This window comes from Argentina silus, assembly GCF_951799395.1.
Source record: "Argentina silus genome assembly, chromosome: 18".
Classification (NCBI taxonomy): domain Eukaryota; kingdom Metazoa; phylum Chordata; class Actinopteri; order Argentiniformes; family Argentinidae; genus Argentina; species Argentina silus.
Genome location: NC_139672.1, coordinates 9,941,040 through 9,955,014, shown reverse-complemented (window position 1 = coordinate 9,955,014; position 13,975 = coordinate 9,941,040). Strand labels below are relative to the sequence as shown.

Sequence of the window (13,975 nt, the reverse complement as noted above, 5' to 3'; positions counted from 1 at the left end):
GTAAGAGATTTCGTTCCGTCAGGGTGCTTTCTCTGGGGAGATCAAGTTTCAATTGAAAATACATTGATATAATGCAAAAAGTGGTTGAAAAAAAATATTTTCCATCTTGATAGGTTCTGCACACATTCTTCTTTCAAGATGAGAAGAGTATTATGAATGTGTGTTGCTGTGTGTTGCTCTTGTTGAAAAGTGATAATATGAGGTAGTTATGTTTGTTATTCCACAAAGATGCATTTTGTTGGAGAAAAAGGTTCACTTTTCCAGTAACACAAGTTAAAGGAGCTCCTGCAGTAGGTCTATAGACCATAAACACATTGTTGCTTTTGGCTCAAGGTCAAATATCACTTCACTGAGAGTAATATAGCCTGTAATTGAAGAGGTGCAGTGGCGCACGCACACACACACACACACACGCATGCACACACGCATGCATGAGTCACCATGGCAACATAACCTTGGAAATACCATTTATCTAAAAATTATTATATTTATTTATTCTTAATATCACACTCAAGGTTCATGGAAACATCAACATTTGTTATTGGAAAAGAATATATCCAATCTGAAATTATTATTTTTTTTGGTCCTTTTTTGGATTGCCTTCACATAGCATTGTCAACAATGGTTTCATAAGGTCTGCATTAAACAAACGATTATAGGCAGGAAAGAAACACTCCGATCAGCGATGCAGAACAGAACGTTCTTTAGATGTAGCTCGTGGAAGAAAACGGATATTTAATAATTAACTCTGAGAAATCACAAAATGGAATAAAATGCATAGGTCTAAATCATTTACTAGAGTTTGGATGGGTTCTAAAAGAGGACAAGACAATGCACAATGTACTTCACCACTGTACTTCACCACTGTACTGCAACAGCGCGTTCTAAGTCTGTTGTGCCTCACTCCTTTCAAATACCTCAGTTCAACTGGGCAACAACAACAACTTTTTTTTTCTACGTTTCGGAATCATGATTCTATGATTAAGGGTACTTAGTTTTCCATGAACAGCTGGTGGAACTGTAGTATTGTTGGAGGACTGCACAAGTGTAGTGTGTGTGCGTGTGCGTGTGCGTGTGTGTGCGCTCTCACTTGCATTTGGCAATCAATTATGTTACGTCACGATTGTATAAGACACTGTACTGCAGACTGTAGTTGGAAATTATGGGTCCATAAATGTTCAGGAAAAGGATAAACTCGCACAACAAGAACCTTAACGCGGTGTATGACTTTATCCTTTTCCCTGAACACGTATTCACCCTGAACCTACGCACCGGTGGAAAACGCTCTTTACTGCTGGTTATTATGCACCATTTATTATGCATTCAAGTACCTATGGAGTGGATACAAGTTGATTTTGAACGTGTCTCTCGACGTAAATCTTTAGATCAGAGCTGCCCTCTTATCGTGATGTCGACACTGTAGCGGCTATCTGATTTACACACCATTCCCTGCTTACAATAGACTAATTGGCTCTATTCAGCCCTCGATCGAACAGAAGTTTCCGAGCAGGCAATGGCAAACCTGAATAGACTGACGGGTGCCCTTCCATCCCTGAACCCAATACCCCTGCTCACATGCATTCTTAATCTGGCTAGTTAACGGCCATGGTTTATTGATGCTGTTTCAGGGGGCGAGATGGAGAGTTTACCCTGTTACTCAAACACACAGCAACAGTCAGATTGCTTTCCTCCCGTGGTCTGACCCCTCTCTCAGATCCGTCACTGTGGTACAGTACTGTACGTCAAAACTGAGTGACAGATCGTGGGTGGGGTGTCCGATGTCCACTGGAACATTCCGGTGGACTGTTGAAATGTGAGGAGTGTTTTTTGTATCGAAGGCTAGGTACTTCCTTACATTTACTAGGCTCCCCAGTCATTTCCCTAATGAACCCTGTAATATGCACCTGTCATGACTCAAAACCAGATGGCTGCACGGAGATCGGGAAAAGATCCATTTCACACTTCACAGTAGCGTGCAAAGAGACTGAGAGATAAAGGGAGAAAGAGATGGGGAGAGAAGGGAAAGAGAGAGATAGTTGGAAAGAGGTATGGGGGGAGAGAGAGAGAGAGAGAGAGAGAGAGAGAGCACCCATCAGAGCAGAGAAGTAGAATTTGGAGAAGTAGAATCCCACACAAAGGGGAAGAGGGCCTGCTAGGACGGCTCACTCTTTCTCTCTCTTCTAATGTCTGGAAATAGAATGAGACAGACAACGAATGGAGGGAAAGAATTGGTTGTTTTCCCCTTGTGGTTTTCTTTTGTTTAGTCAGTAGAGGGGGGGGGGGGGGGGGGAGGGGGAGCGGGGAGAGAGAGAGAGAGAGATGTTCAGTCTTTGTTTTGCTGTGGGGTCTGCTGAAAACAACAGAGGTTGAAAATGGCTTGGGCCTTCATTTATTGATGCAGGCTTTTATTGTTGTTAAACTTGATGCATGCAGGCTGTGCTTTTCACACAAGCTAACAGTAGATGACGGCTTAATGCAGGCCTGTATCCCCTCACCGTGTCCCTAAAGTAGCACTCTCAAATGTCTTCACTTCCTCTTGTGTTTAAAGGAAGTATTTTTAGTCTTTTTTTTTTTTTTTTTTTAATCTTTGTTTTCCTGAGCTGTATCTGGTGAGAAGGGATGGGTCTACCTCCTGGGAACAGACAACGTTCTGGTTTGTTCGGAGTTTGTGTGAGCAAGAACACCAGGCACGCTGGGCACAACGTCGGAACATCTGCAGGTGTTTTGTTTTCTTCTGTGATATCCTGAAGAGAGTCGGATGATGGTGATAATTAAAGTCTCCATAAATAAACTATATTCCAATTCTCAAACATATATATATGCTGGTGGAGGTAGAAATCGGAGGACGGGCTCATTGTAATGCATGGAATGAGGGATGGTGTCAAACACACTTGTTTGATATTCCTCATTCCATTCCAGGCGTTCCAATGAGAATCGGAGGATGTGCTTGTTGTCGTTCATAATGGTCTCTAACACACGATTGCTAACATTCCTCTTTCCATTCCATGCATTACGATGAGCCCGTCCTCTGACTTCCAATTTCTGCCTCTACTGAGTATACATTAAGAATGGAGCCATGCATCTGCCATGCATTCAACATAGTATCATTGTGCAGATATCGGAGCATGCTGTAGCCACGTGTCATTCATTTCAGTTGAGTGAGTCTTCAGTCCACCTAGACAGATGTGTGATACCTCAGGTGGTGCAGGATTGAGAACATGGAGTTATGATGAGTTATGGGCGGGAATTAAGTACACTTCAGTAGCAGTGGATTGGGACACGGAGGCCTCTGTCTCTTTTGTTTTCTCAATGTTAAGTATTGCCTCTTGTTTTGTTTTTTTCCAGACAGAGCTCTTCAGCTATAAAACAGCATGTGCCTTTCCTAAAATATCACACACTGAATTAGTTTTATCCATCTCCTACCAGAACCCAACACATTATTATTTGCATATTGTTGTTGTGTGCAGAGTTGCGTACAGAAACTAATTTAGCAAGTGAGAGCGTCTTTTTTATTATTATTATAAATTATTATTATAAAATGTAATATTTATTATTGAAGTGGGTTTTTTTCCCACTGTCGGTGTTGAACGGTATGAACACTGTAATAACACTATAGCTTCATATTCAGATGCCATCCTTCAGGCTACATGCAGTACACAAACAAGCTAAAACATATTGTAAGTGGTTGCAAGAGGATCCACGCTGACACATTGTCAGATCAGCTCCAGCTCTGTGCTGTTCGGAGAGAATTACATGTGAAGGAGGTAGACGGCAATCAGGTGGGCGGCTCAGAGGACAGCAGCTGGCAGGTGCTGGAGAGCCAACGACTCTGTTAGCCCGTGCAACAGGTTGTCGAAGCGACTGATGCACAAACAAAAACATCCTTTGGAGTAGCCCTTATCTCATGGGTGAGATCGCGTTCATTTGCAGTGATGAATAATTCATCAGAGTTGAAGCCTGCTGTCATATTTAATAATATTCATATTTTTATTGCTTGAAGTTTGTTGTTTTGATTACATGACGATGTTATTAGAGGGGAGGGAGAAGCTGATGAGTGGGTTTTGATGGCGCTGTATGTTTCTGTCACTCTTGTGTAAGAGATTTAATATAAGTGAATTCACGTATTTTTACAGTAATGTATGAAGACAACAGGCTCGGGTAAATAAAGGTTGAATCGAAATTGAAATGTAGAGGAAAGACATTGAAGAATGCTGCATGACCTTTAATTCAATAATTGGGCTTGTGTCTATTTAAGGAAATGCCAAGTGTGGAGGAGAATTCATTCTTGCTCGTCTTGTCTCCATCCCACTGGGCCAACGGGACGTGTAGTTAACATTCAGAAAGTAGAAAGTTGCTGAAGTACATTTCAAATTCCCATTTTTACTTTGGAGGGCTCGTAGCCCCCCCCCCCCCAACTCATGCCAGCTTGGTAAATATGTACACAGTTCATTGAATATGAAAAGAGGCGGAGAAGAGGCAGGGGGGGGGACACACGGCTGGCGTCTGGAAGACTGGGATTCTTTTTGCTGAGCGATGCCTTCTGGTGTGGCAATGAGCCAACTGTCATGTCTGCAACCTAACTCTGGGTCGGGGAGGTCAGAATAGAAACAAAGGAGATACCTTCTCTCCATCTCTACCTCTTTCTTTTCTCCCTGGTAGGTTGTTTTAATCCATACACGCATAACCTTGAAGCCTGCCAAAGGCTCTCTGATAAGTCTTCAAGCTGAAGAAACAATATTTAACAAAAAATATATGCCATTTAGCTGAGAATTTTATCCAAAGCGACTTACATTACAGTGAGTGCACACATTTCAGTATATATGGTCCCGGCAGGAATCAAACCCACAAGATAAGCGTTGTTAGCGCCATGCTCTACCAACTGAGCCACAGAGGACTAATCGCTATTCTTTCTTCTTCGGCAAGCCAATAAGTTTGAATAATTCATATACTTGAACCTGTGCAGACGCTGACAGGAACAAGAAGGGGAGGCGGGTGGTGGTAGGCATCGGAGGACGGGGCTCATTGTAATGCACGGAACGGAATGAGGAATGCATTACAATGAGCTCCCGTCCTCCAGGGTCTACCTCCGCCAGCCTCTCCTGCAGATACAGATAGATATGATGATCTGAATGTTTATTAATTTCTTCTATCCCTGTATTGGTCAGAGGGCAGCAGTGATTTCCGATGTATCGCAGACAGAGGCTACCGTGTCGAGGTGTCTATGTTATGAGCTGATTACACAGACAGATCCATCTCCCTTATCTCAGTCTCCAACCTTATCTCTAAACACCGGTTTTAATATGTAGGAGAAACCTCCGCAGCAATGAAATCGGTTATTGATATGGAGTTGTTGTTTTTTGTTTGTTATGTACTCACTATTCAGTGTTTTTCATTATTAATATTGACCCACACACACAAACGGACATGCAGTGGTGTGTGCTGAAACAAACAAACAAACAACCACACACACTCACTCACTCACTCACTGACTCACTGACTCACTCACTCACTCATTCACTTACTCACTCACTCACACACACACACAGACACACACGCGCACAAGTCATCACGGCATGCGCCAGGGGAGATAAAGACCGAGCACCACTGGCCCCATATTGATCCAGAAGCTGCTGATAGGCCTTGTTACCAATTAAGCCGGGTCTCTATCTGCCCACGGGTTGCCAGATCCGCTCCAGCCGTCCGGCAAGAACTCAATGGAGGAGAGAGACACGGTACCAGAGGCTAATGAGGACACGCTGTGCAGGGAGGGAAGGACTTCCTGGCTGTGTGTGTTTTGGGTCTAGTCTTACAAGGCTGGGTCTTACGGGTCTGCTACACCAGTGTGTGTGTGAAACGTAGACGTCGAACGGCTGCGCTAGCAGCAAGGGACAATAAATGTCCTTTGAGACTAGACCCAAAACACACACAGCCAGGAAGTCCTCCCCTCCCTGCACAGTGTGTCCTCATTAGCCTCTGGTACCGTGTCTCTCTCCTCCATTGAGTTCTTGCTGGACGGCTGGAGCGGATCTGGCAACCCGTGGGCAGATAGAGATTCACTCAGCTTCAAAGTATGATAATGTAAAAGAGACATGGATTAGCAGTACATGCATGCGATAGTGGTAGGCCCGATAAACCGAAATACAGTCCTCGTTTATATTTGGAGGTAAAGAACAGGCCGTGAGATACTCCGATTTGACAGGACTCCCACCGTAAAACAGCAAGTTTCAACGTCAGGAAGGGATACCGTTGAAGTACCATGCAGGAACATACTGGGAGGGATATTTACTATGCATCCACACGCGCAACTGTTCACGTTTCTGGTGTAGCGTGTTCAATTCCTGCGCTAATGGATACTTCACGGATCCCGGTGTAGCACTGCTGTTAGAAAAACAATTTTCTCCGCACGCATTGTTTGTTTTGTCTATATCTTGTGAAAATAAATGACTGAATGAATAATGAAGAAGAAGAAGAACATATCCACGTGGATCGATCATAATCATCCTAGTGAATCATGTCTATCATGCTGAGCTGTTTATACTGGCAAATTAGCGAGGCAGCACATCGTACCTGGACATCTCACCATGCAGCATGTTTGCAATCTTCCAGGTAAACTGATGGATCGACAGCATCTCCACAAGGGTATACTTAGTTGTAAATCCTGTGGATCTGACTGCCTATATGTTTAGAATAATAGTGCTGATGGGGCTATCTACCATCTGTTGTGCGAGACAGAGAGGCTCATTATTTTTGCACCACTCTGTGCCCATTGTGTCTGTATGGAGTGCAAGACACACACACACACACAACCTCACACACACACACACACACACAAAATAAACACAAAATACACACACACACACACACACACAAAATAAATATAAACACAAAACACACACACACACAACCTCACACACAAAATAAACATAAACACACACACACACACACACACACACACACACAGGGAGGCTGCTGGGAGGCTGCTGGCAGGCTTGTGAACATCTAAAACAGTGGGGTACGATGGGAAAATAGATGGAGGATGCTGAGTTTTACAAGCAGCTGGATAGTGATGTGTCCTATTGAGAATGATCCGTTCCAGCAGTTTACAGAACATCCTCAATTATTTCAGCTTGTTCCCCCTCTGAGCTTGTCCTGTCCATTTCAAATGGTACAATTCTTACCACTGCAGAAGCTCAGTGTGTGTGTGTGTATATCCCTCCCTTACCCTAGTCCCCCTCCTTTTGACTCCAACTCCCATGCAGGCTTGTCTTTATGGTTTTGATTGGCACCAGCAGGTCCAGCTGAGTCTCAGACAACAATCGATTGTTCTATGGCGACAAACTCCTCTAATCATCACTTCTATCAAATGCATTTTTGACATGGTCCGTCTCTCTTTCCATCCCAAATAACGGATCAATAGCAGCAGAATCGACATGAACCATCAACCACACCATGAAACCATCAGCAAAGACAACTCTGGCCAGACCCTGGGTCTGTCTTCTACTGTGGCTTCAGATTGGGAATTCCCCCCTTCTCCTCTCTCTCCTCCCCCCCCCCACCCCCACCCCCCCCCCACCACACACACACACACTCCTCCTCGTCCTCCTCCTCATTACTCCACACTTTCTTCTTCCTCCCCTATGTGTTATGCCGGGCCTAGCAGACAGCAGCCCGGAGAATAAGCTCTGCATCGTGTCTGGATACAATCACAATACAGTGAGGAGGAGATGAAAAAGACAGGGATGCAGCCGAGGCTGATTGCTTCTGCAGAGATAGAAGTCCGACCACATTACCCACCCTCCTGCAGTATGCTTTTCCAGGATCAATCATTTGTACAGCGACCAGTACTTGTGCTAGCGCAAGTTAAATATTTCACGAAGCGTAATGCGTAAACTTATCTTCAGTGAGAGAGGGGTGGTGCAGTATTCCACTATTCCACTCACTGGCCTCATTTGACTTTGGTTGTTCAGCCTAACTTGTTTTTGGATGGTCAGAGTCTCAAGCTGGGCTGAGAAACTGCTGTCAGCTGTGCCTCTGTGTGTGTGTGTGTCCCCTGCCCTCCGTTGGCAGCGCTGCTACAGCATTATGGCCCATTATAATGGGCTTTCTTTCACCTCACAGGTGTGTGTGTGTGAGAGAGAACCTCACTCTCTTTTGTGTGTGTGTGTGTGTGAACCTCACTCTCTTTTGTGTGTGTGTGTGTGTGAACCTCACTCTCTTTTGTGTGTGTGTGTGTGAACCTCACTCTCTTTTGTGTGTGTGTGTGTGTGTGTGTGTTCCAGGACCTGGTGGGCAGTGCTCCTCCACAGAGGAACTGGAAGGGGATAGCCATCGCCCTTCTGGTCATCATGATTATCTGCTCCCTGATCGTCACCTCCGTCATCCTGCTGACCCCACGTATGTACACACACACACACACACACACACACACACACACACAATGTAATGATGATGTATCTGATATTGAAGAATAATATCCAATGATGTGTAGAAGAAGGTAGATACTCAAATTGAAAGTTGAATAAAGACAATTTATTAGTCAAGTCGACTTGGGACAGTAGACTGCTGTCCAGGAGAATGGCCAGCAGGAAAGAGGCACCGACAAAGAGTTTGCAGTCACTGTTATAGTAAGAGATAAACAAGAAACCAGGATGATATGGTTCACACCAGTAAGGGCTCGGCACCAGTAAGTCTGGCCTGGTCACCCTAGAGCATGGGATTGGGGTATCTCTATGGTAAAATAACATTGCAAGAGTCACTCAGGAAAATAATCATCATTTCACACACACACACACACGAATCTACCCAAGCGGACCTAATGGTACATCAGCATGTCTCAAGCAGGGCTACCTCATCATGAGAGTGTGATTCCAAGTCACCTCCTCCACACACACACACACACACACACTTCATAGATGGTCCATGTCAAGTTGTATGACAGAAGAGGCAGGATGCCGCAAATGTTGTTAAATCAAGCCAAACCTCGGGCCCATCCAATGAAAACTTCATTTTCCATTATGACTGAGAGGGATTCCAACGGCCCATCGTAGCTGAGTAGGTAATTTTATTTTCATAACCTTTCTCACAGACGATGGTGAGACGGTGTCAGGCTGGAGATTGCATATTGGTTTTCTCTGAGCAGCGAGGTCATCGTCTCGCTAGGTAATGGGCCTTTAATGTGTAATGCCATTCAGGCTTGTTTAATGGAGATGATTATGCAGTAATAGCTCGAGTCATTTGTCAAATTGGCACGGTATCAGACGTGCCGTTTTGCCGCGTGTGTTTGGAACGAGTCCTCTCTTCTCCTGCCCTTTCGCACTCCGCCGCCGCTTTCTGGCAAGGAGAAGGATTACCTCCGGGTTTTAGTTCCATTCCAAGTAGGAGGTCTAGCTTTGGATCACTCTATGCTTTGCGAGGAACTTTGTGATGCATGTAAGATTGTCTAATCAAGAATTTGGATGAAAAAGATTGTATGTATTGCTATCAATTCCTGAATAACCTGTAAAAAGGGGCGAAGATATGAGACACTTTACTTTTATCTCAATTTCTCATAACTTAACTTCCTTTCGCTCCTCCCCTCCTCCTAACCCCCTCCACCCCTCTGCCCCCCCCCCCCCCCCCTTCCTCCTCTCCTCCTCACCCCCACACTCACTCTCTCGGTCTCCAGTTTGGCTGTCAGCTGTGCAGAAGAGTTGATTGTGAAGTTGAGGGTAGAGGGAGTGTGTTTACCCCCTGTTCACCACCTCTGAGAGCAGGGGGTCAGGCTGATGTGAATCGATGGCCATTCTTCGCGGCTCGATCAATAAAGCTCTACCCGGGGCGAGGTGTCTCTGTCTCGTTTGTAACCTCTTCTAAATTGCTGCCTGTGAGTTGGGAATATAGCTCCTGGTAGCTTCCATCCCCAGAGACAGAGAACATAATAGTCAGACTCTTGACAGACAGTTTCTGCCCCGTTTAAACGACCTCCCTCAAGCTGCAACTGGTTGGAAGAAGTCAACGTTTTCTTTTCTGTCGTTATCCTCCTGGGATTTTTTTTTCTGAGAAGGTAAGCGGGGAGAAGAGCGTCAGGCGTAGAGGAAAGACAACGGGGAAGTAGACAGAGTCACTGAGAGTGTCGTCTTTTAGTCACAAGTCATTAGGCAGGAGATGAGCTCGACCGTGTCGTGTGGCTATAAGTTATTCATCCTTCTTTCTTCTGTCCTCCGTTCCGCTCCATGCTTCATCCCACAGGTGAGGACGACAGTCTTGGCCTCCGGAAGAAAGTCTCCGTGGAGAAACTCTTCGGTGTCGACCTCCGCCTCCACGACCCCGACGCCAAATGGCTCAGTGGTGAGTCGCTAGGTCCTCCTATACCCTGCTGCCCCTCCGGACCGTACCATTCCATCCCCCAGTAGAAACCCACACTCACGTCATACCAAGCCAGTGGTACGGTCTGTGTACGTTTACTGTTCATGGAGTCAATTCACATGACATTTTTGCACTGAATTCACATAAGGACATTTGTTGCATCCATCCATATATATATACTGGGTAGGGTAGATGTTGGAAACATTCCTTTGATATTCTGGTCCATGATGACATGATTGCATCACGCAATTCCTGCAGATTTTTCAGGTGCACTTTCAAGCTGTGAATCTTCAGTTCTACCACATCCCAAAGGGATTATTATTAGATTCAGATTCGGAGACAGGGAAGGCCACTGAAGAACACTGAACTCATTATCATGTTCATGAAGCCAATTTGAGACAACTTTTGCTTTGTGACATGGTGCATTATCATGCTGGAAGTAGCCATTAGAAGATGGGTCAATTGTGGCCATGAAGGGATGCACATGGTCAGCAACAATACTCAAATAGGCTGTGGCATTCAAGCGATGATTGATTGGTATTAACGGGTCCAAAGTGTGCCAAGAAAACATTTCACACACCATTACACCACCTCCACCATGAGAAGGTGTACAGGTGTTCCTAATTATGTGTGAAGTGAGTGTGTGTGTGTGTGTGTATATATATATATATATATATATATATATATATATATATATATATATATATATATATATATATATATATATGTGTGTGTCAAAAGTTTGGACACAAACTTGCCAAGAGTGTGCAAAGCTGTCATCAAAGCAAAAGGTGGCTACTTTGAAGAATCTAAAATATAAAACATATTCTGGTTTGTTCAACACTTTCTTGTTTACTCCATAATTCCATATGTCTTCCTTCATAGCTTTGATGTCTTCAATATTAATCTACAATGTCGAAAATACTAAAAAAAATAAAGAAAAACCATTGAATGAGAAGGTGTGTCCAAACGTTTGACTGGTACTGTATATGTATCAAACATGAGGAACAGATAAAAAACATGTAAAGAAACACATGTCAGAGAACTTAATTGGTCCCATGATCAGGCCTTCCCACTGAGTTGAATGGCAATCGCAGCATCCCAAAGCCTGACATACAGTCACTGCATAACGTAGTCAGATGACTCAGCCTAGGATGTCTGTACAGTGATTGTTCATAATCATAAGGATTAACATGATACAGACAGGTGATTCTCAACAGATGTAGCCCATAGAACTAATTAAGTGTGTGTGTGTGTGTGTGCGTATGTGTGTGTGTTCGCGCACGTGCCCACGCCACAATGCCTATCTCCTCATAGATCAAATACCTCAAAGCTTACAGCATATGCTGTTGTGCGCCATCTGTAACGTATGCAGAGCATGTACCCCACAGACGCCCCCCCCCCCCACATAAACAGATGTAAAAATGGTTTGTTATGCCCCTTTTAACCTTGACAAGGTAAGAAGTGGCTGCCTGCAGCATACAGGAATTTTTGATTAAGCTCCGTAGTGCCCTCTAGTGCTAAGGATTAAAATGACTGGGGAGAGAATATAAAATCATAGAAGAATATTTTGGCCCATTTGCCCCGGCAATGACTTTTTAGCAACCTTCAAGTATTCCGTTTTCCCGGCCAACTTTAAAAGACGGCCAACGAACTATGACTATGCAGAGTAATTCTGGCTGAGTGAAGTTAAACAGCGGGCAAAAGGGCATTGCCCAAAGCAGATGGAACATGATAATTAACCTCATGAGCAGCAGTTCAACTGCAAACACACACACACACACACACACACAGATACACACACACACACACACACACACACACACACACACACACACAGATACACACACACACACACACACACATACACATACATACACACAAGCGCTCGTACACACACACACACACACACACACACACACACACACACACACAGTACCCTACCACCCCTCTGAAAATGGTCCCTAGTCTGTACCCTCTCCTCTGGTATAAAGCATCTCCTTTAGCCTTACTGATGCATACCATAACGTCACATTGTCTAGGTTATTATTATATATGTCCTCTAGTTTAACTTCTCATTATCGTGGGTCGCTGATAAGTTTCCCATTCGGCTACATTAACATGCAATCACCGTAGGCTTCATATTAGCATGACCTGCATGTATCGTGTAGCGTCCTGTCAGAGTATTTCCTACACCCCCCCCCCCCCCCCTCCTCCGCCCGTCCTCTCTGATAAAAGCGTAGCCATTGACAATGTCAGGCTGATATGAAGGAAGACGGACGTGCCAAGTTCACAGTGTGACATCGCTCCGTGTCAAAGTTAAGTTAAAGCAATCAGCTCACTTTTGGTGCTTGATGACCTCCGACGGTGAATCGGTTTGTGCAACCTTGTACTTCAGTGGGGCCTCATCAATATTTTGTATCTTTTCATTCAGAGCGATGCATAATTGATCCTGCGCTGCTCTTTGATCGGCGCCGAGCACCGCCGCCTTTTGAACACAGATCTCGGAGAGCCACACACACACACACCAACTGGCGCCACACCTGAGTCTCTCGCGGGCCACAAGACGTCCCGCCGAGCTTAAGCCAAGGATCGCTAATGGAAGTATTTAAGTCTCAGCCACAGTGTGACTCATGATTTTACACCATTCAGAGGATCTACCCACCCAGCTCGAGCACATTTCCCCTGGAGTGTACTCTTGTCCACCCTTCTACACAGATTAAAAAGCATAGGATTGGTGTAACAGCCCACGTCTACATCAATCCTATGCTTTTAAATCTGTGAGGGGGAATAGACAATTGGACACTTCAGAGAAAGGGACGTAGCATTGGGACCAGCGGAGACTGGCGGAGGGAGAAATCGGAGGACAGGCTCATTGGAATGCATGGGACGGCTCATGCATGGAATTCCTCATTCCATTCTGTGCATTCCAATGAGCGGGTCCTCCGCTTTCCACCTCCGCCAGCCTCCACTGATTGGGCTACAGGGAAGCGAATTCACTGGGCGAGAAGTGAGATATCATAACACTATAGGAGAGAAAGTACAGCCCGCTGTTCTCATCAAACGCTTATTACAGTGGCCTGAATTGGATTGGTCACAGCACAACCAATATAGACCCAGCAGGCTCTCCTGCCATGTCAAGTCCCATTAGTCTTCTCTTGTCACTCAAAATTGGTAATAAATATGAAATTAGATTTGGCTGGGGGGGGGAGGAAGCCGATTTGAAAATGTCATTGTTCCAAGCAGCGGTTGTCACGGAAAAAAAATGCATTTCTTCGAGATGACGACACTGCAGATGTCTCATGTTTATTATCTTTTTGCTGCACGCATTCACGTCCTGACATTTCCGATGAGGCACTGTGCGAGTTCTGAATTCTATTTGATTGGTGCCCTGGAGTGAGTGTGTCCGTGGTACGTTGAGTATCGTTATCTGGATTCTCCCGGAACTTTCCGTGATCCTCAATCCATCGGTTGCCATTGCGCTTCCTTGTCAAGAGAGAGGGGGGACTGTCATTGTTGAGGGGATATTTGGGCCCAGGACCCCCCCCCCCCCCCCAAAATAAATAAATTAATAATAATAATTTCAGAACAGAGTATTGAGGAAAAACACACTTGAGAGGTATTCAAGCAG

The 13,975-nt window shown here is 44.9% G+C and overlaps 1 protein-coding gene across 1 annotated transcript in view; it reads left to right on the top strand.

Moving 5' to 3' along the window:
- Window positions 1-13,975, top strand: part of LOC310818924 (A-type potassium channel modulatory protein DPP6-like) — a gene marked incomplete at its 5' end in the record, with an annotated part of 64,768 nt that overhangs the window by 32,445 nt on the left and 18,348 nt on the right. The window contains 2 exons of the mRNA XM_083690027.1: window positions 8,280-8,394; window positions 10,228-10,326. Of these exons, the coding sequence (XP_083546153.1) occupies window positions 8,280-8,394; window positions 10,228-10,326 (214 nt within the window). The remainder of the gene's footprint in view (window positions 1-8,279; window positions 8,395-10,227; window positions 10,327-13,975) is intronic.